Below are 23,058 nucleotides of genomic sequence, written 5' to 3'. Positions count from 1 at the left end.
TGGTACAATGTGTACAAAGGTTAAATGTATCTGTTACTAAAACAGGTCTTCAAAATGATCTGAACCTGTAAAGATGTGGTGAAAAAGATAGATACTGTACTGATGAGATTAAAGTTGCTGTATTGTAATGCACATTTTGTAATCAGCAATCACTGACAACTAATGATTAAGAGGATGACTCATTTTCAAGAGCTTGGTTCAGCTTTTGTCATTCTTGATTAAAAAGTAAAGATATCGTGACAAACATTACTTTGGCAGAAGTCAAAGTCACACTTATGAATAGCACTTGACTAAGTATCTGATATTAAACGTACATAAATGTCATGTTGATAACATTTTTATGAAGAAAAATAATTGTAAAAAATAAGACATCTTCAGCGTTTGGAGAAAGGTGCATCTCCTCTACTTAAAAAACATTACAATGATTGTGAATTAACGCTTGTTAGGGTTAGAAATGATAGTTAGCGTTAGCAACGTTAGCAACGTGAAACAAACTGGCAAACAGTTAACAGATGATGCAAACAACAGGGGTGTTGTGATGTGAAGGTAATGGAGATGGAATCCCACATTGAGTGGCTAAATGTTATCAAGAACATCTTTAAAATACTGGCATTTAGTTTTCCTGTGATTTTATACTTCAAAACATTTATTGCCAATAAATTACTATTGATATGAAGAACATCGTCAACGTCAAATCTGATACTTTGACTTTTAGACTTTAACTCAAATACTATTCGGATAGGTTGCCTTCATTCTTACCACGGTAATATTTTAACACAATATCATCACTTTTCCTCATGTATGACTTTCGGATACTTTTCACGACATTGGATGCTAGGGACTAGAGATACTAGGGATTGACAAATCATCAGCCTTGACGATTACTGTATCTGATATTCAGAATTTTTCAGATAGATCCTTTATTTTAATCTAATTGCTGATCAAATGCATGATGACATACATCTTAAAAATGCATTCAGGTCCTGATGCAGCATAAAATCTGCAAAGTGACTAGTAACTTAAGTTGAATCAAATGAATGAAATAGAGTAAAAAGTACCTTTTGGGAAAAAAATATTGTGTTTATCATAAAGTAACTCTGTCTCATCTAGTCAGTGCAACTTATTCAAGTTTTTTTACTCCACTATGTTTTCAATTATCCTTAGAAAACAACCTCTATCAGTTAAAGAAGAATCAAATTCATAATATGTGAAGTAAAGTGTTATAATCCTATATATATATTTTTTTTTGTGCTCAAATCGCCATAGCCAGTTCAACAAAAGTAACATCTCCAACAAAAGGTTAGTGCTAAAGTTTAAAAAGGCAGAAGAGACTGTTGGCTGACATGGAAGAATTAAATCTGACACCCGTCTCAAACACACACGTCTGACTGTTTTAGCAGGACATGCTTTGCCCTGGAGATGCTGCTCACGCTAAAATATTTCCACAGAGGACCTTAATGGACTTCTACTGTTTCCATGCAAAAAACAGACTGCTGTTGTATCCCTCTTATACCTGCTGTGCCTCAGAGCTGTGACAGTGAGCACACACGCGAGAGCAGCGAGAGGTGAAGGTACAGTAGTGCAGTCCTGCTGGACAGCAAACTAATAAATGATGAGTTTATTTCCTCTGATACACTTATCCCTTATTGCTTTCACACCTCAGCATGAACTCTGGCTTTCAGTGCTGAAGTAACTCTGTGCCACATGAACCCAGATGACTGAAACTAACTATAAGAGAAATGTATAATTCAGGTGCAGACACTCTGGGAGGACGAAGATAACCTTGTAAGACTCTGGCGGCTGGTTTGACCCAGCCATTTGGAAGTGGCAGGTGGAGACACGCCACTTAAGCTGAGAGCTTGTTGAGGATTTGACAGATTCTCCTGACTGTGCAACCGTATTGGTACGTAAGTTTAATTCGAAGTTAACTGAGATAAATATATTTTTTTAAAAGTCCATAGAGTCAGTTTACATTTTCAAGTGTGAGGTTTTGTTTTCAAAGCACTCCATGGATTGGCTTCCTTCTATTGATCCGACCTTTTAATTCCCTCTTCTGTGTGGTGAGGCCACAACCTGAGGAACAAACTGCCACACCACCTCAGATCTGACACCACTTAAGAAACTTCATTTTTTACATTGCTCAGGGAATTTACCTTGAACTCTGGGTTTCTACATGACGTGTATTGTCAGTTCTGTTGATTAAATTGTCTTTTATTTGTTTGTAAAGCACTTTCAATTCAATTTATTTAGGATGACCCCTTGAGATACAGCATCTCGTCTTTGAGGGGGTCCTCGTACATTCATGTTGTTTTAAATGTGCTATAAAAATACATTTGACCTTTTATCACACTGACTACAACTAGTCAGGCAAAATATTCAACAGAGGGACACAAGTTTATAGAAGTTTACACCACAAGTAACATAATCAACAGTCAAATTGTCAGAGGGATCTGTTCCTACTGCCGGCATGTTTTAAAAAGAATGTCTTTATTTGGGACCAGAAACCGAAAGCGATACCATAGATTGCCTAAACAATCTGTTGTCCCACCCCTAATAAATATACTGTATGTTGAGTCTTTAGACTATAACTAATTTGTAGAAACATGTGTGCAATTGTGTCCTGCTCATTTACATGCATTTGGATTCAAAAATATTAAACATCAAATAATATAATCCAATTATAAAAGCACTCTTTGTCACAGGTCTGTTGTATTGGATATATTTTGTCAGTTTTATTCACTAGTTAGATTTGCAATACAACCTATTTCCCAGCGTGGTCGTCTAAAAGCTGCATGTGTGTGTCAAAGCATTTCCTCCCTGCCTGAAATATATTCTGGACAATTGTTTATTTAAATATCATTTTAATTTGCTTAATTTTTCTTCTGGGAATCAAGAAAGTTTCAACCTATCGCCTAATTTATTCATTGACATAAAAGTGGTTACTTTTAAATAGGCCATACTAAATCTAAAAATACTGCAATTAGCCTACAAAATAAAACCATGTGCATGTTTCTAATTGTTGGAACATTCAGTAAACTCCCCCCGGGGAGCTCTACAGCCCTGATTACAATAATGATATGAGGTGTTATTTGAGTGTTTTTTAGACTCGGTGTGTAATGGAGAGTGGCTCAGTTTACCTATTTTTCCAACAACAAGCTGCAACAAACTTCTATTGAGCTCTTTAAAAGGCTAATGGTCAATATATTAGTCATTTTACAACCACAGGGTTGTGGAACTAGACTGAGTTCAAGTCTCTTTATGCAACACAAGAGAACAAACAAAAACATTTTATATAAAGTAGTGCGGAGGATGAATTGATGAGTCTCACATCCTGAAGAGAGAAGCTGCTCTGTAGTCTGGTGGTACAGCAACAAATGCTTTTTCACCAGACGGCAGCAGGGTGAACAGACTGTGTCCGGGTCGGGTGTTTTCTTCTGAGTATACTTTGGGCTCTGTGTAGAAATCGCAATTGACCAATGATGATCTGGGTTTGATTTTTTCGTTATTTCCCTAACCACCCTCTGTACAGCCTTCCCGTCCTGCACCGTGCATGAACCACAAAACCATTTGTTAACCAGGAGTGGTGATGATGACCGAGATATGTTCTCAGTGAGTGGAACCTCTAACTGTTCACCTGCTCCACCTGCTCCACCTGCTCCACCCCACTGATGTAGACAGGAGTGCGTGTCTGGTGGCTCTGATGTTGAGCACTAATCTAGAGGAGGTGAAACCGCCAATCTCTGAGGTCTGCCAGTGAGGAAGTCCAGAATCCAACAGCAGAGTGTGGTACTAAAGCCCAAAGAGTAAAGTTCTCCTTAATGCTTCATGGGTGAGACTGAGTTGAACGCTGAGCTGAAGTCAACAAACAGCGTCCTGATGTAGCTGCTCTGACTCTCAAGGTGTGAGAAGACTGAGTGGAGGGCAGTGGGTATTTATCTGCCTTGGATCTGTTAGTTCTGCATGCATGCCGAGAGTCCCCCTTTAAAGGTGTGCTGATTAATCTAAGCTTTCCAATCAACAAGCGAGATTGTATTGAACCCAGAGCTGAATAAGCTGATATAACAGTTTACATCAGTCATTCGGTCATCTGTTTGAAACTATTGCTATATTTGGTCTCATATAAACAGAAGTGCTGAAAATCAGATTGGACATGATGGTCAATGCCAGCCCCTCAGTTCTGTTCAGTATCCAGCAGTAATGAATGCAGCAGAGGCAAGGTCATCCTGTATGAGCCGGGGCTCCTCCACCTGGTCACACTGCCAGCGCATGAATAATTTCTCACTCAGACTCACATTATGGCACGGTTCAATCACTGGCACTTTGTATCTTGGCAAAGGTGCTCCTAAAAGGCGCACACATATAAAACAACCTGGGCCGGTCTCAATAGACAGGGTGTGCTGAGTCGGCATCCATACCTTCCTCTGCTGTCCTACAGTGGAAGAGTAATAACTCCACTGGAGTAAAAACATTTTGCTGCAGTGGGCTCTCCACTTGCAGCCTCACAGCGCTTCATTACACGCATTACAGCGATGAATAGAGGCTGGGATGTGAGGCGGGGAGGGAGAAGCTGACCCAGCGGCTGCAGAGCTGGACCCCTCGGGCTCCCACTGCTCTTTTACTCTGTACTATAGGTTATTTTACTTTACACTGCTATACTATCTATAAAGTATTTTATTGCTGCTGCTATTCAGCACTTTACTACAGACCGCTAACCTTCCTGTTGTTGTCCAGCCTGCTCTGAGGTACTTCTGCACATGCACATAATAATGGGAAGCTCGACCTGGGATGTACTGTCATGTGTTGGTGAGTCTGACAAGCTATACACTCGTGATAAGCAGGCTGAGATTTCACAACTAAACAGCCGGCTATGTGAGGCTCACAACGGCAATGCTAACATGCAGGTACTGTACGTTAGCTTTCCATCACTTTTGCCTCAGCGGCCAAGCCCAAGCGTCAGTATTTGACAATCTGGGGATGAAACTCACCAGTCAATCAACTATCTTTACTATGAAGTCACGTTGTGTTGCTCAAAGCTGCCAAACACAAAGTGAGGCTGATGGGAATGTTGTTTTTTTGGAATACTGGTCTTGAAATATATGGCTGATAATATGAAGGGGCCTTCAAAGTGATAGCAATTCATTCACAGGGGAATATGAATGTGTGGACCAAATGTCAGCCGCTGTTGTGAGATCTGATTTAAGAAAAGAAAACACAACTGTAAGCCTCATGGTCAGGTTAGAGGAGACGCAAGGGGGTATCCAACGTGAGCAGGATTCATCCACCGGGCACCATGAATGTTTTCATTATTGGAGACATTCCAGCCTGGACTGAAGAGGCAGACTGACCAACAGGCCAACATAATGTGCTCTTCATAAAGCATTTTAAAAAATATATATATATATTTTGAGGGGAAATTCGATTTGATTTTTTGAAGGCAGATTGGAATTCAGGGAAACCAAACCGGAGGCATTTGAATCTAGACACTATAGCAGGGTTATCATCAAAGGGTTATTAATGTGGCAACGTTAGAAGAAGTATTGTAGTGCTGCTGCGGTGTTTCCCATCAGGATGTAAGGAAGAAACTATGTGGGGCTACGTTATAAAAAAGCCACAGAGCATTAATAGTGTAATTGAATAGCTGCCTTTCTGTTAGTGGCTCTGCGAGCGGTACAATAGATACTTGGGTTAGTTGCGTTTGCCTGTGGTATCAGTCAAGCAGTAGACAGCAATCAATAATCCAATTACAGTCCAGCTCTGACATCATACTGTAGTCAGTGAGCTCAGGAGGAGGTAAGTCTTTCTGTGGGAAGCCATTTTCTGCTCTGTTGTATGAGCTGATCATATAAGCCACAGGTCAGGACCACTGCCACTGTAATGTGGATGGATATATGCTGTCTGCACACACACGTGCATATTCATTAACATTTGCTTTTATTAGCCACAGGACTCTAAGGGTGGCAGGATTGGTCAGTATGTACACCACACTCGTCCTGAATGATCTCAACAACTATTGATTGGATGACCATTTTGTCCACATTTCCACTGTGGCCAGAGGGTGAATGCTAATACCTTTGCAGATGTTGGTTCTTCCTGTAGTGCCACCATGAGGTTGACATCTGAGTTAACGAGTGTAATGTCCTGACGATCAGTATTGGAAGGACAAGGATATGAGGAGATTAGGCTTTCATGTTCAGTGCAGAATTCATTTTGATAACTGTGGTGATCTTCTGACCCTCATGTAGAGTCATCATTCAGTCAAGATATTATTTTGTCAAAGCCTATAGGCTGGGGCCAATATTAGATCATTTTGAATATTGTGATAGTTGCCGTCACATGCAATATTTTTCCCCAATATCGAACAGCTGTTACGGCAGCTTCTGGCTTTTATTTTGAAAATGTGGATAGTGCACTTAGAGCTGGAAACGCACTCGATACTTGGGAACTGACTTAAGATAATCCGGCCTGATATAGTGGTATTAGTACGTAGTGCTTTAAAATACAGACATACAGACGTAGGATCTAAAGAAGAATGACAGTCTGCCAATTTGGCAACATTTCAGGTTTAAAACGGGAGAAAATGACAACCAAGAGATTTGAATGAGGCTGCATGTCGTGTTTGCTGAAAGCAGAGACAACATGCAGCCTCATGCAGCCAAATCTTGCGGTCTTAAGCGATATTTGGGCGGGAAAATATTGTGAAATTTTGGATAACACATTACAACAACATTAGCTTTACTTGATATTAGGTGCGAATGAGGTCATTTGAGATTTAGCATTTAGCTCTCACTGTGCTGCCTTTGTACGCCTCATAGAGCGACCACTATCACTGAAGACTCTGGACACTTTCCATCACACTCATCACACTCTTTATTGTTTGTGCTGCAGTGTATCACCGCATCGTTACTACACTTTTTTAATCTATTTTGGTTTTCCTTTCAGCTGCCAGAGGCCACAGTGATCTTATGGGCAGCTAACAGGAAAAATAGTCTGTTTCTTTTGACCAGCCGGCTCACATTGATCAGGACGGACACACTCACAGAAGACAACACACACAGAGACGTACTGGACACTAAGTGAGCGCCCACTCAACATTTGAGGAAGAACAGGCTGCACTGCAGACACACAACAGATACAGGACAGGTGCATGCTGGGGGATTTGTGCCATGACAACAGAGAAGTGTTTCCTCTTCGGCTCCTGAGTGTTCCCAGTGTCCTAAATCTCTCATTCAGGCAGTATTGATCCATGTGGGGTGAGGATGTGGCCACAACAGAGCAGCCTCTCCTTAAATCATCTGATTTGTTAGCGAGCCTGCAGAGAGCTGCTGCTTTAATATTTAATCATATGGTTAGATGTTTGCTAAACAGCTCCTAACTGCTTCTATGTCGCGCTGCATTATTCAGGGGTTTTCTTACAATGTTACTGTTCCTTCACACGTCAAGCTCGTCAAAGTGCGCCACTGCCTACAGACTGGGAGAGGGAAGCGGCAGAAATACTACCTACCAGCACATAATACATATGTACTGTATAAAGACTGGGCTCCATGCAATTACAGAGCCACAACAGACGACCCAGCAGTCACATTGTAGGAGGTAACCATGGCAATCACTATGCCTGCATTGTCAAATAAACGAGAGCAGAGAGGGGGTGGTGGAGAAAAAGAATAATAGACTATTTGTAAGTGTCAAAGGAAGAAGCTTGGGGATGTTATGAAAGAAACAATTCCTCGTGGGATGGTAAAGGCCGTGACGCACTGAGCCGGGACACAGAGCAGCGGCCATGATACCAAAACAAAACTCATTGACAGCTGTAGAGTGAGAGGGGAGCAACAAAATCAGAGCGCTTAATTCACTTTTCATATTGTAGTTAGGACCATCTGAGGTCAAAATGTATCCTGTGCTTGGTGGTGATGTGACTCTGGCTGGTCTTGAAGCTCACAGGACCGGGGAAGTATTGGTGACGTTAACTATCGGAGTGTCAGATCTTAAAGCGGCAATATGTCATTTTGGTAAGAAACTGAAACTCCAAAATGTTGATGTTTACAAAAATAATGAGGTTATATCACAAACTGGGGAAAAAAATCATGTTTTCCATAAGCTGATAATCAAGCAGTTCTCAGAGGAAAATAAGGTCCCCAGTACACTGTTTGTAGCTACAAAGGTGGCAGGGTCCGCCAAATATAAACAAATTGAAATTGTATGAAACGGTATCGCACTTTCAGTTTGTTTATTTAGTTTGTTAAGAAATTAATAAAATCAGTATGTAAGGATCTTTCTCATCTGATTAAAATCTCTTCCCCAAAACTACACATCTCTGCAACACAGCACCTCGACGTCTTACATATAACATCAAAACTGTAATTTCCCCATATCCTGTTGACTGTGTTATTTAATATTTGCATTTAAACTTACATACTGCACCTTTAATTTAAATATATTAGGGTTTTTTTTCCCGAAAAAGGAGCAGGATGTGTAATTTCCCACTTGATATACTGTGAATACTGTAGCAAGACAACAAAACACAAATAGAAAATGATTCTAAATTACACGTCACATCCTTCTGTACTTTTGAGAATAAACGTGTATGCAGACTCCACAAAGAGAGCGAGAAAGAAACCCAGGACCTTCCTGGATGTCATGGTGGATGTCATGTATTCTATAACCTATAACACATCCACTTGCCAGTCATCACTGTCACACTGATGTGTTGCATTTAATATGAAACACTGTTGATTTTGTTTCATTTTCTGAAACGTGCTGCTGGTGATCCTGTCTCATTGTTTCACTGTTCCATTTGTTCAGCATTGAACCTATTTACAGATTATATTGTCCATTGTTACCCTATTTTATATATTTCTATTTTATTTGATCTGTTTTCTAGATTCTTCTCTTATCTATTGTTTATTTTCTATTGGTTAGATATGTTCCGGACCAGGACATCAGATGTTTTCACTATCTGTTGTTCTGTATGATCACGTACGGGATATAACAATGAAACGCGTGTACATTTGAAAATAGATTTAAAATAGGACATTTTAGAGACATTAACTCTGAAGTTGCGCTCATCATTTTATAACAAGTTAATGTGGAATGAGAGCATCGTATCCAGTGAAGTACAATAAATTCCTTTAAATTCTCTAAAATGGCAAATAAATATCAAGTGTAATGTGGAACATCAGGCATCTGGTGAGAGTTGGCCTCCAGCCAAGTGGGGGGCAGGGTGGGCAGTTGGGTGCTGTGCTAGCCTTGTTTGCCCTCCTTCCTCTCCTGAATCCTCCGTTCATACCTCCCTTCCTCCCTCCCTGCCTCCTCTCCTCCACTCTGAGTGCTGCTGGCAGAGACTGTACAGATCAAAGCATGCACAGAACAAACCGCAGGCCTTCTCACCCTGCAAGAGGTCTGCACTGAAACGCGAGCAGGGACAAAGAAACTAGCCAGGGACGAGCAGAGAAGCCTGTGAGAAGGATTCACTCGCCACATGGTGGCCAACAATGCTGTATTTTCAACTTGTTTTAATGTCTGTGTTGCCCCAACAGAGGCAAACTGATAACATCAACAGGAGTGTAGGGACAGCACATCTTACAGAATAAATATTAAAGCCAAATTTCACTGAAAAATCCAACGCACATATTTCTGCTCTTGCCTGTGGTGATATTTATCCATCTCCACTGTTCTGGTGTGAGCAGCAGAGTTTTGGAGATATCGACGGCAGAGATGTCTGCCTTCTCTGGAATACAACAGAACTAAATGGTGGTCAGTTTCCTGTGCTCAAGGGCCAGAAAATACTTTTGAAAAACTCAACAGCAATATCGATTTCCAGAAATCATTACCCGTTTACTCAAGATAATCCAAAGGCCTTGCTGTGAGCAGTGTTAGGTGCAAACTATTTTCTTCTTATCTCTCTGCTCAGAAGGATGTGTCCATCTACTCAAGGACACAAGGCAAGCTTACTAAGCTAGCTAAGATTACAACTCAGCTGGAGGGGTCCAGCTGCATGCAGAATCTACAAATCACAGCCCCTACGAAACATATTTTGTACGGCACTTTTAGGAAGTCCCCCACGATAAGCTGTTAACCAGTGTATACCAGTGTGTCTATGAGGTTTGCTGTGTGGTACAGACTGAGTTTGTTATTTTATGAACAATGTTACTTTGTGTTTTCCTCTGTGATCCATTCAGCCTATGAACCCTGTGTTATATTTGGATGCTCAACTTCCTTCATTTTTGTGCTGTTGCTAGATATATTTAACTCATCTGAGGACGACATCATTAATGCTTAGATCTGTTGTCCATGCAGGTATCAATAAGACACCTCGAGAGAAGGCAAACATCTCTACAGCCAATATCTCCAAAACTCTCCAAGACAACGTAGATGGCTCAGTTCTCAATGTACGTGGAAAACTATGAACCTTCCTTTAAATTACAGTTGTGCTCTGAGTTATCGCTGCTTCAGCTCTTTAAGGTTTAATGTGATGGTGATTTTAATGGTTTAAATTACACAGAAATATGCTGCATTTATTTTCGTACTGTATTATAATGTGAAATCATTTAACAGTGTGAATACAGAAATATACTGTATTTCTGGTTTACAGACTACGACTGTAAAGCCATTTTATGGATGAATACCGTAAAATTACGGTTTATTGCTGGCGTCTTTGCTGCCAGCTCTTTACTGTTAATTATAGAAATATAGAAATATAGAAATATACCCTTTTTCTGGTTTACAGACTACTACCGTAAAGTCATTTTATGAATGAATATCATAAAAATAACGGTATACTGCTGGCGTCCCTGCTGCCAGCTCTTTCCTGGTTTTTTTTACAGGAAAATTATCATACCGTGACTGAATGTGGATGAATTGAATTGTGGATTGTGAATAAGAAGATTAATGTAATTTCAGGGTCAATAACTTTGACAGATAATTAATGGTACAAAACCAATAACATTACTGTTACTGTTTTTTTTAACATATATTTATTAAATTAGGAATAAAAGGAGTGTGTCTTTTGTTCCCATGTCCTTTGTCTCATTCTCTCCGTCTTCCCAGATGGAGCTGTGCTACAAGCAGGTCACTGAGTGGTGAGGAGAACAGGAATGGCACACACTGTAGCCTCGGAGACCGTCTCTGTACTGTTGCCTTGGCAACTTTGGCAGACAAGCTGTGATGTGTGTTATGTCGACCTCTTGGTCTCTGCTGTAAGTATGAATGCAGTCTGCTGGCCGCTGAATGTTTGCAGATTTTGGGAATGAAGTGCTTTGCTCAAGGGCATGTGAGAGAGGGTGAGATCAGACCGGCAACTTCAATGTCTACCAAGACAATACAGGAAACACTGGATCTTAAATTAATAGTCAGTAGTCTTCAGTTCATGGGGCTGCTTCTCCAAACCCTAATACACACTTCTTGATTTTGTCATTACACCAAACACTATCTCCAAAAACACCAAACATCTCCACCCATGAGCTTTTTCAAAACGTCACCAATGAGCCGTGAGACAACGAGAAGAGCATGAAACCGCAGAAATATTGATCCATCCCGTACATGACTAACATGTTTAATAGCCAGGGACATTCCCATTCTCCGTCAAACTCTTATGTCAGTCGGACATAGTCCAAACTTCCCAGTACAGTTAAAAAGAAACATATTGGACAAATCCTAAAAATACGTATAGTAATAATAGTGTCCTTTACTTTTCTACAGAAAATCGATAAAAAAATGTTTTAATAATCCATCTGTCTAAATTAGAACGACAAAAATACACAACAAGTAATGAAAGATGTTCACGTGCATTGCAGTGACACCTCGACACATACATGTGTGTTTAATTAAGAATAAAAAAAAATGATATACTGATTTTGATTGGGCACCAAACTACAAAAAAAGCCCCAGTTCTGCTGATTCTCAGTCTGTGAGTCAGATTTTTACAAAACATGACAATGGCAAAAGGACACGCACAACAAACACACACACACACACACACACACACACTGACAGTGCATGACACAGAAAAGGTCTGGATGTGTGCTGAAGGAGAGAGGCAAAGCAGAGAGCGTAGATTTCTATTATTAGGTTCCAGAGGACCAACACCACGGACCAAAATGGCCACTTTGTCACACTGAAATGATGCAAAATAACTTAGTACGCTTCATTTCAGTCATCGCTCACTTTTTCAAAAGGGTTCACTCACAGTATTTTTTAAAAAAACATGTGTGTTCATTTTAAAGGTATCTTACATTTGTGGTTTGTTTAAAAAGTTGGCATGAGCCGGACACAATGACCGATAAGTGATCTTTGAAAAGCTGAATGTGGTGAACGCTACAGAAATGAGCAGTTAGTTTAAAGACTACATATATCAACTTCATATTCAGGATTAAGACAATGACCCACGCTGATCTTGTGAGGAGGAACCCTTTTTTTTTTTTTTTTTTAACTTTTCTTGCTACTTGAACACCTTTGTGGCTGGCAGTTATTATTCATTATGTTATTATCATGATATCTCTAATAATCTGTAGAATACTTTGATGTCTCTTTCCATTTATTGTGATTTGCCTGTGACCACACTTTAAACTGCGCTTCACACAAACGTTAGCCTGAAACCCTTCTCAGCTATCAAACACTGCTTTCTGCTTTATGTGCACCTGTCATTAACAATTTAATCAATCATGACTAATTACAGAAGGATTCAGTGAAGATTATTTCAGCAATAAGATTTACTTTAACAATATTACAATCTTATAATTCTGTGTTATCTGGAGCCTTTTAGGAGAGATGATCACGTATTGTACACGTGAATGATTAATGTCACAGTCATGTTTCAGTTATGCCAACATGATAATCCCATTAACTTTCATAGATATTGTGATTGATATTAATATCTCATTAGCTTGTCTTATTATTTCCATGAAGAGTCAGCATCAATTAGCCAAATTTAGCATTAATCCTGGAGACTAAGTTAGCCTAGCTATCACCAACGTTAAAGAAATCCTACTTCAAGCACCTCTAAATTTAACAAACAAACACATTTATGTAATTTGTTTAATCTGTAAAAAAAAAACTAAAATGTAACAACAGCAGTTTGTGGCTTTTCCGCCCTGTTTCTAGTCTTTAAGCTAAATAAGCCTTAGCTACTCACCTGCCTTCACATTGAGTGCATGTACACAAGAGCAATCGTGACAAAGACAACGCTTGTGTCGTGAAATTAAAGGTGAATTGAATGTTAAGTGTCATTTCTTTAAAGCCAACAACCCAAAGATATTAGATGACCTGAGAATGAGACTCTAATGTCAACTATCATTCTCCAGAATTGCCGCAATTGACTGCAACTATTTAGCTTTTGCTAAATTAGCATAAAAACTAAAAGCAAAAAATATATATGCTCAGATCACAACACATTACTCCATTATATCATTACATAGCAAATAGTTGTTGTGTTATACTAATGTTCAAAATCTAAAATATTTTACCTTTAAAGAGCAGTTTGTTCCTGCTGACAACAGTGTTTTCAGTCAGGGAGAGCCTTTGATTCTGTCATTAATGGTTCAGTACGCACCATAAACGCAGACATTAGCCCACAGTAACTCAGAGCTACTCACCTATATACAGCGAGGAGTCCTTCCTGTGGACATGGTCATCGATGTAGGACACTCCCAGAGGCTGGACAGGTGTGGCTCCGATGCCCAACAGAACCTGGGCTCCGATCAGCAGAAGGTACATCATGTTGGTGTTCGCTCTGTTGCCACATTTAAACCCAGAGTCTCGGTTCTCTGACCTGGTGATGTTGGAGCAGACGTCTCTGCCGTCCTCAGCGTGCCACGAGTCCCCGGCCTCGTACTCATACTGGTGAGTCAGGAACTCCGGCAGGGCCGACAGCAGTGCCCCCAAGGCCATGACGATCCCGCCACAGCCAATCAGGCGGGGTCGGTGGGCCTTGGCGCCAAAGTAGCTGACGAACAGGATGAGGGCCAGGTTGCCGATTTCGAAGCTGCTGGCAATGACGCCCACATCGGCACTCTGGAGGTTGAAGCGTCTCTCCAGAGTGGTAAGAACACTTACCTGGCAGAGAGAAAACAAGTGTTACAAAGTGGTTTTACAACTAGCAGCAATTTAGGACACTGACATCATATCCAACCCACTAAGTTTTTTTAATGCACTTGATTTTATATTCAGCATCTTGTAGGGTACAGTTTTCAACAATACTGATTGATATGTACTTCCCATTTCATTTATATGTTTGTGTAAAATAACAATGCAGGGTAACGAGCTTCAGGTGTTATTCGTTAAAGCGGCCACCTGCAACCCCAACCTGCTAATGACACACGAGCTGCTGCCAACATCTTCATCACCACACTCCTCCTCTTCCTCCTCCTCCTCATCCACCAATAAACGCCTGAGGCTAGCCTGATGCTAACCTGGGGAAAAGGGAACATGTGCATGTGTGTAGCTCCAGGCAAGAAACCTCACGCAGCTGTTCTAATTATCAAATGGACACAAACACGTTGTACTAACGGTGTTCTGGGTGTGTGCGTCAGTGATGAAGTGGCTCTTTGCATCAAATGTGTGCTGAATCATCCACAGGACTGACGAGAAAAGCTTGGTCAGTAGATATTTTAAACTTTTATTAGGCTAATCATTCATTCACAGCGAGGTGCAGTATGAACCTCAAGACTTCCCCGAGCAGTTCCGGATAAAAAGGAGAATGTAACCATGACGATGCACGTGAAATCAGACCGATCATCAACATATTTATTCATCTTTTTCTATGTTGCTACTGCTGTTTATCCTGTCACATCAAACTCCATGGCGATATAACAAAATGTATTGTTGTCTTGTTTGTCGTTAGAGGAACAAACAGAACAGAAAAGATCCAGTCACTGGATTCACTGGCAGATTAATCCATGACTGAATCTTTTCTGTTCTGTTTGTTCTTGTTTGTGAAGATTGCCTGTCACAATGTCCTCACACCCAAGATGGTGACTTTAATAATCTTTACTTTTTTTACATCATCATTCTGGAAACAACCACAAACGTATTCAATTAACTACCACATATAACAAATAAAAGGTTGAATCCTAACCAGTGAGGTTGGAACCGAGACATTTTTGTCATTTTTGCTTGAAACATAATTTTAACATTGGTGACCTGACAATTTGAATCGTGATCAATCAGGAAGGTGTTCACCATCGTTACTTCTCAGGGGAATCGTAGGAGTGGTGAATGACATAATGTCTGAATGGGAGGGCTTGGACCCATAACGTCACACATGGAGGTAACAAATGTTCATGGGAGCATTATCCAGTGTGCTGACTCTGTTTTCTTGTTTCCAATCTTTAGATAACCTCATTGACCAGCAGATCGGTTCTATGTGAACAACCCCTTGGAGTGATGTTGACCACGAGACAGCTCTGCTGATTGGACACATTACCTCACATGGCTCTTCCCTGAGAGACATATTGTAACAATGCAACATGAGTTATGGCTAGCGGCATGGCGGATGAGGAGCTTGTGCCAAACTAGGAATTACGTTGACTTCAATATTATGTTTTAATAGTGCAAATGGAGACTTTTATAGGCAGTTTCAAGTTATTCTACACGACATTTCAACAGTGAGAAAAAAGACTGGAAGTAAGACTGTGACTGTAAAATAATGGATTGTTATATTAACTTTGGGCCGGATCACCCGCCCCTACTTAAACAATGAAATCACCTGCAAGCAATGTTTTAAATAACGCTATTTTCCAACAGTAACCACTGTTAGAGAGTGTTTGGTCGGTGAGCCGTGTCTCTCCTTCCCCCACTCATGCAGTAAAATAAAATTGTTTGGTGTCCCTGCCCCCGTTATCCAATCAGGACAGAGAACTCTATAAAGACCAGATCCTGTCTGCACAATCATGGTGAGATAGAGAGGAGGGAGGGGACTGCTAAATGAAAAATGGACAGGAAGTTAATTAAAACAAGGACAACGCTCAAAGCAACTTTAACTGATTGTCAAAAAAAGAGTCTACATCGATCTGCAAATCAATGAATTGATTAATCGTTTGAGCTCAAGCAGCAAGCTTGCATACTCTGCAGAACAGGACAGTTTTTTTTTATATGTTAGACTTCTACTGCAAATTCTAGGCCTATTTTTAGTAAACAAAACATTTATTATATTAAAGGGGCACTTTAAGTTTTTGGACAAGAAATTCAAAGTCAGAATATTCATCTTCATGAGGTAATAATACAAAATCAGAAATATATATATCTTTTCCATTCATGAATAAACGAGCTGTTCTCAGGGCAAAATAAGGTCCCTATAACACGATTTGAAGCTAGAAAGGTGGCAGGGTCCGCCAAATATAAACAAAGGAAAACACAATGAAATTGTGTTGTCCTTTAAGGTCAGTATGTTTACTCAATGTATTCCGTCGTGATAAGCCGTTGTTAATAAAACTCTCTCTCTCCTGATTAGATTTCTTCCCCACGACTACACGGTGCACCTTTAACGTAGGCCTGTCGTTGCCACCAGAGGTATCTGGACAGCGGTCCGAACAGCTAGACAAATGGCGGTCCTCCTTCTCAGTTTCTAAAATAGGATTAACGATCTGTAATTCACTTCATGACTGTCGCCGGTCTGATATTTCAACTGTGAAACACTAACCTAGTTCTGTCGCCGTACAGCGCACAGGGTCGGTCTCACGGAAAAGACGCCTGACATTTAAACAGTTACAATCGTTTTTTCATTTTGTGAACATTCAGCTCACACGTGTGTCCACTGTTCACCTGCAATTGTAATTCATGGCTCCCTGACATTAGCATGGAGGACACAGTTCAGAGGTCACTGGATCTAACTGACAGGGTTCAGATTTACTCCTGTGCCTCTGGAAGATTTATGTTTGGCTTCATGCTGAGTGCTGATTGAGAGGAGCTGCTTAAAACCTTTTATGTTCTGGATTTAGACGTTTCAGGCCAGTCCTCTCCACTGCTTACAGACCGTGTAAACTGTGGTGGAGCTTTAGAGGGCAGAGAAAAGAGAAAACCTGCCCATTTTACTTTGATGAATACAGACTAAGCCATGGAAAGCTGTTCTGCAGATGCTGCTGTGGTGGCAGTGATGATCCTCCGTCATTACAGCTCCGTCCTCTTCTTAAGGTTCACTGTCATGTATTTGTAAAAACAAAATAATGTGCCACGGGTAGAAGAGACAGAGAATAAAAGATGATGACAAACTATATTTATACAGGAGAGGATAGGCAGTGCTCCACAGTGCTGCTGTCTGCAGCAGGATTTGCTAAAGGTGCACTTTTGGTCTGAGATGCTGTTTTAAAGGAGGAAGTTCCACTGCAGTCTTCAAGGTAAACACTAATGCACTTTAAATGTGTGACTGGTGCAAAACACATTAAAACCAACTCAGTCGTGTTTCTGCCGACCTGTGGTGTTCGCCACACAAGGGGCAAGTTCCTGCATCTCAGCTCATGTTGCCACAGAGCTTATTTCCGCACAGTTGCGCCTTTTGGTTTTTTTCTCATCTAAGCCAGCAAGTAGAATCTGCACTGATACGAAGGCGAGAGTCAGGACAAACACCTTTGACCTTGCCCTCCTGGATGGTGTTGGTGTGAGTCTCTCCATCCTTTCTGTGATGATAGTGTGGTGAGAGGAAAGGAGGCTTTGTCAACTCAGTGTCCTCTCCCTGCATGTGCTTCTTATTTATAGCATCAAGACTGTGCTGACATCTATCAGGGGAAATGGCTTTAATTAGGCAAATAATAATCATGACTTAAGTGGCATCTTTTATCTTCGTACGGATTTACAGGAAGTGGTCGAGCCGGCTCTGACTAATGCAGGAAGACATCACCACACATATACATTATTAAGTGCTGTGGTTGGCTGTGGCCACAACATTAACAGCCACCGGTTCTCTCATTGCACTTTATCACATATCTTTAGCGCAGAGGGTTTTGACTGTGCTTGCTGTGAGGAGGATGCCTTGACTTCGCCTCTGTATCTCTTGTGTTGACACCGATCTGCATACAACAGCACGTTATTTGGGATCAGACTGTCACTGGAAATGCACCTGAGTGAAGGATGAAGGCAGACTTTCTCTGTTAAGACAATATAAGCTGTTGTCGCTTGTGTTGTGGTGATCACGTCATCTCCTAGGCCCTATATCCTCCAGTGTCAAAGGCCTCCTGCATCACTGAGACATGCGGCTGCAGTATGTAGCAGAGCCGGCAGGTTGCGTGGAGCTCCTGACCAGCGTTTCGTAACCTGCTCTCCATGCACTCCATCCATATACGCATATAAAATTCTCCCACAACAACGTGGAGCCTACGGCCGCCGTGACGCGCTTTGTGTCATGCAGATGGTGCATAGGCCTGATGGATAATACGCAGCAAGTCATCAATCAGCGAAAGCACCGCGTGCCACGGCCGCTGGAGGATGTGATCATTCTAATGTGATCAGAATAACACGATTATTAACCGCATCAGCTGCAGCACCGCATCGTTACTCTCAGTGTGCCTGCGCCGGTTTGAAGGGCGCTGCGTTAACCCGATGTTACCTGAGATACGACGTTCCTTCACACCAGCACCGTGTGCGTCCACACTGCCGTCTGTTCTGTAGGAAACTCACCAGATAAGCGCCCACGGTGCCCTGTGCCAACATGAGCGCACATTCCGACACCAGGAAAATCTTGATGTTGGAAAAACACGAGGTCTTCTTCTGGTTGTCATCCTGCTCCGGGTCGTCGGTGCTGCTCCGCTCTGTGCAGATCTGGTTTTTAACCTGCATCCTTCGGCTCAGGCTCCGGTCGGGTTGGACGGCATGAAACTGAACGGGTCCGGTCCGGCGGAGAGCATCTGGTTAAAATGACGAGCTGCACTGCAGAACAAGTGCGAATGTCTTTGTCAATAGCCCGTCTAGGCTGAAATACACAGCGAGAAATACTGCTGTCCACTCAGCATTACGCACAGTCCGTCTGCGACCTCTCTTCACCGCCTGTCCTGCCAGTGCGTATCGGCTACATCACATTTAAATACGTAGGCTACGCATGTATATGTGTGACGGCTTCTGATCCCCGACGTAGAACTACAGGACGCTGTTTCTCCACATCCGGGATGTTACATCTCCACCCAGGACCGGTGTCGACTGGATTTGGTTTTTCAGCCCGGTTCCGAGCCGCAGCTCTGCGTCCTTCAGGCGGTGTTATGATGCTCCTCCTCCTCCTCCTCCCATCCTTACCAGAGCAAGGCGAGGGAGGTGTGATCTCTCTCTCCCCCTCTCTCTCCCTCTCTCTCTGTCCGTCAACGTGTTTCCCGACATCATCATTTTACCTGTGCACACATTCAGCTTCTTCATTGTACCCCAAAATGCAACATTTCTTCAGAGCTCTGACTGAAGCATCCCCCTGATCACACACTTACAGATCAGCTGGGTGTAAAATGACACAGCAGATCAATACTGCTGCAATGTTCAAGCGTACTAACATCAGGTGTCATCTCTGTGGGACCAGAGCAAAGAGTTTTCAGAGTCAGATCAGAGTGTTGTGCCAATATATTAATTTTATTTTCATTTTTCTCCCCAAAGTCCAGGGAGAAACCGACCACCACAGCTTCTGTACAGGAGCACTAAGGAGCACTATGTGGGTTTGGAGAGGAAATTCAAAGTCAGATTTTTAATATTTACAATTTCCAGAACACTTTGTGAAGAAAATAAGGTCCCTGGAGAACTGTGGCAGGGTCCGCCACATATAAATAAAGTATAACAGCATGAAATTGTGTTGTCCCTTATGGTCAGTTTGCTTATTCAGTTTATTCAGACAGGAAAACAAACATTTCTTGTGATATGAGTGGCAGACTGTGGTTCCACAAGATATTTTCATTGGGTCAATGTCCAGGACAAAGTTACTGTGGAGAGATGAAGGAGCTCAGAGAGTCACCGAGGTCATGATCGAGTCAGACGGAGAGAAACGTCCGACAGGTAGGATCACAAACGTTACGACTGCTCTGTTAGTGCTCCATCAGTACGTCATTGTGTTACACTGTACTGTCTCATCATTTGTCCATGGTCACATCAAGTCCTAGTTCTTTTAATCCCCCTATTTTAAAAAAAAATAATTGTTTTAAGACAGTCATGTTCAAACATTCCTAACTCTCTGAAATAACCTGAAAGTGACCAGGCTCTATTTTCCACTGTTCAATAAATGAATCTGCCTCTGTTTTCATCACAGTGTTTTCAGTTTATGGTACACAGTGCAACCTTGTGTTTCTTATCACACAGCAAATGTGACGGTTTCTCATTATTTCTTAGTGGGGTTAAACAAAAACAAGTCGTACTGAAAAAAACATGGAAGGTTTATTTAGTGCTAGTTCTTTCATGCTACTCTCAAAACAAAAATGATATGGATGAATACATTACAAGCCATGTAAATAATCTATACTCATCATTTTAAATACACCTTGCCACTTATTGTTCAAAGACAGCAGGTCATTGCATTGCATTAAGATGGATTAAGGTTACGTTTCAGACTTTGTGGGGCTCTCTCTAAACCCCAACCGGTCAGGTTGCTCCGAGGTTTCTGCCTGATAAAAGACAGTTTTCCCTCCACACTGTCTCTGTTGGTCTCTGTAAATTAAAGAGTACTAGTGCAATGCCCTTCCACAACATGCTGTTGGCACAGATCATCTGGCATTATGGAGGGTTTACTGGTCCAGTCTTAAGCTTGAACTGCTCACAGACTATTGAAATTTACTATTAAAAAATCTGGATGATTATATCGGTACTTCTGGAGCTGGACCTCAACAACCAATGAGAGAAGCATCCCATAGCAGCTCACGTGCCACCAATCAACGTTAAACATTTAAACACTTGACGCTAACACTTGCTAACATACAATTGTTAACAGTAACTTAAAATCTCACCTTCAGTTCACACACTGAAGGACCGGTGTTGACCGGTTTGCCATTTCTACAGCAAGTTGTTGCCCCACATTTAACTCCATTTTCTATTGTAGACCTTAATGCTAACATTAGTTAGCATGCGATTGATGACAGAAACTAAAAATCTCACCTCCTGTTCTTGCTGAAGAATAGAAAACACCTGTTGACTGAGTCGCCCCACTCATCCAGACTTGTTTATCATTCTGCTTTTGTTTATAGCTCAATAAAACACATTACCAGAATGATGTGCGCCATGCTAATCTCCATTTTGTTTATGTCTACTTTCCCATGAGATCACGTAAGAGGGATCACATTTCGTCCCTGACTGGTGTTTGCTGTTTATTCAAAATTCATGTTGCGTGTCACATTGCGTGTCCAAAGCAAGCCAAATTCAACACTGCACTTCTTTGGGTCCTCAGCAACAGATATGCGAGAACTGGCACTAAAATGTATTTGACATTACCAAGGATTACTTCTGTTCCAAATGTAGTACTGTGTGTGTCAATTGGGCACACAGGAAGCATGGAAGCTTTTCCAATAGTTTAATAACAGTCTCAAAAAAGAGCTCTTGCAAAAATCCCATGGGCCCCCCAGCTCCACCCCTGCGCACTGCAGTGTTATACTATCATAATGTTATGTGATGCTTTGTTACGTTATGTTACGATGATTAAAGCTTGGGCTGGGTTAATCTATTTTCATGCTCCACTGAAGTGTACTCAGCTGGCACCCGGATGGTTAAAAATTCAACACTTGCCACACAAGAACTCAATTACGCACATCAGCAGCACACTGTATTACACCGCTGTGGCTGTTGTACATGTCCACATGGTGAAGTGTTGTGGTACAACTCTGGACAAATGCTTAGGGACGATTACAATCTGCAGCATATTTATTTGATGATTTTCAACGTGTGCTTTAAGCCTCAGGCTGCTATATTTTGACACATGATTCTGTTCCTTAGAGTGACTGCATGATGAGAAGGTGGTGTGTGTCTTATCTCCTCTTAAAGGGCGTGTTCGTACAATGTTCTAACAACGGTTAGAAACACTGAAACTCTGACCTCTGACAGGCTTAGAAACAGGTAACAGCTGTCGTGAAGTGTTTGTTCAGTAGATGCATCTGTTGTCTTCTCTCAGGACCAGTGTCACTGGAGCAGTGCAAGGTATCCAGCTACTGTTCAGGCAGATGTAATGTAACTCTTCATTGTGCTATTTAAAGTTAATGCCTCCTGGAAAACTGGATGTGATGGTTGAATTAAAGCAGCAGCTCCTCCAAAAGGTCTCCCCTCTGTAGTACTCCTTCAGCTGTACTCTCATCTCCAGTTTTGTGTTGGCAAATTGAATCTTGCACTGGTTGTCCTGGCACCATATTTGCATTTTAACACAATAATAACAATGTTTTTGTGCGTTTGTATCGGGGATCAGAAGGATGACGTCCAAACACACTGTAGTTTGTCAGGCGGAAGTAATGAAAATGACAGCGGAGTGGCAGCACAGAGTTCCACAGAGACAGCAGTAAAAACACAGGGCGCAAAAATCCTCCATCATAACAGTTAAATAAGAGCACTGAGTGCCAAGGTCACTTACCACTCACCCCCACAGCTTTTGGCTCACAATATTACTCGGACCATTCAGATGCTCTATCAGGACCAACTCAATAGCATCTGAAGCAGCACAATCTATCAGGCAAACTGTGGACTCAGCAGGAAGAGCAGCCATTTCTCATGGAGTCATTCAGAGTACCCGGGGTGATTTAAGATCAACCACAGTGCCTGCTCATGCAGTGCAAGCCAACCGAGGACATTATTTTAGGATGCCTCTTAATCACAAGGTCCAAAGACAGAAGAATGCATTCATGCATTTATCCAGCATTTATCCAACAAATAAATTACCAGAGCACAGATGCCAGTGATGTCCGAGTTTATAAAAAATGCAAAAACCTTCGATGCTCTATGTTGGTTTTGGCTTTGTTCTCAGAAACTCGAGTATTGGTAGTGCTTTTGCAATTTGATATATACAAAACTGTATTTTATGTCTTTTCTGTGATAGATTTTTCAATGATTGTTGTTGTATAACTGCAGGAAACTGTGGGAAACTCTTTTGTGTCATAAAAACACACTGAAGCTGTGACAAAAAACAGATTTTTTTATTTC

The 23,058-nt window shown here is 41.5% G+C and overlaps 1 protein-coding gene across 2 annotated transcripts in view; it reads right to left on the bottom strand.

Annotated features, from left to right (window-relative positions):
* The window catches only part of LOC115580604 (solute carrier organic anion transporter family member 3A1-like), a 31,509-nt gene extending 12,297 nt beyond the window's left edge, over positions 1 to 19,212 (bottom strand). The window contains exons 1-2 of one of the 2 annotated variants that reach the window (XM_030415143.1): positions 18,601 to 19,212; positions 13,587 to 14,046 (exon numbers count right to left, since the gene is read on the bottom strand). In XM_030415143.1, coding sequence (XP_030271003.1) covers positions 13,587 to 14,046; positions 18,601 to 18,759 — 619 coding nt within the window. In that variant the 5' untranslated portion in view covers positions 18,760 to 19,212. The remainder of the gene's footprint in view (positions 1 to 13,586; positions 14,047 to 18,600) is intronic. The other variant, XM_030415144.1, reaches the window with a different exon arrangement.
* Positions 19,213 to 23,058: the final 3,846 nt, after the last annotated feature.

The sequence above is a fragment of the Sparus aurata genome, chromosome 4 (genome assembly GCF_900880675.1).
Source record: "Sparus aurata chromosome 4, fSpaAur1.1, whole genome shotgun sequence".
Lineage (NCBI taxonomy): Eukaryota > Metazoa > Chordata > Actinopteri > Spariformes > Sparidae > Sparus > Sparus aurata.
This window is presented reverse-complemented; position numbering and strand designations above follow the sequence as displayed.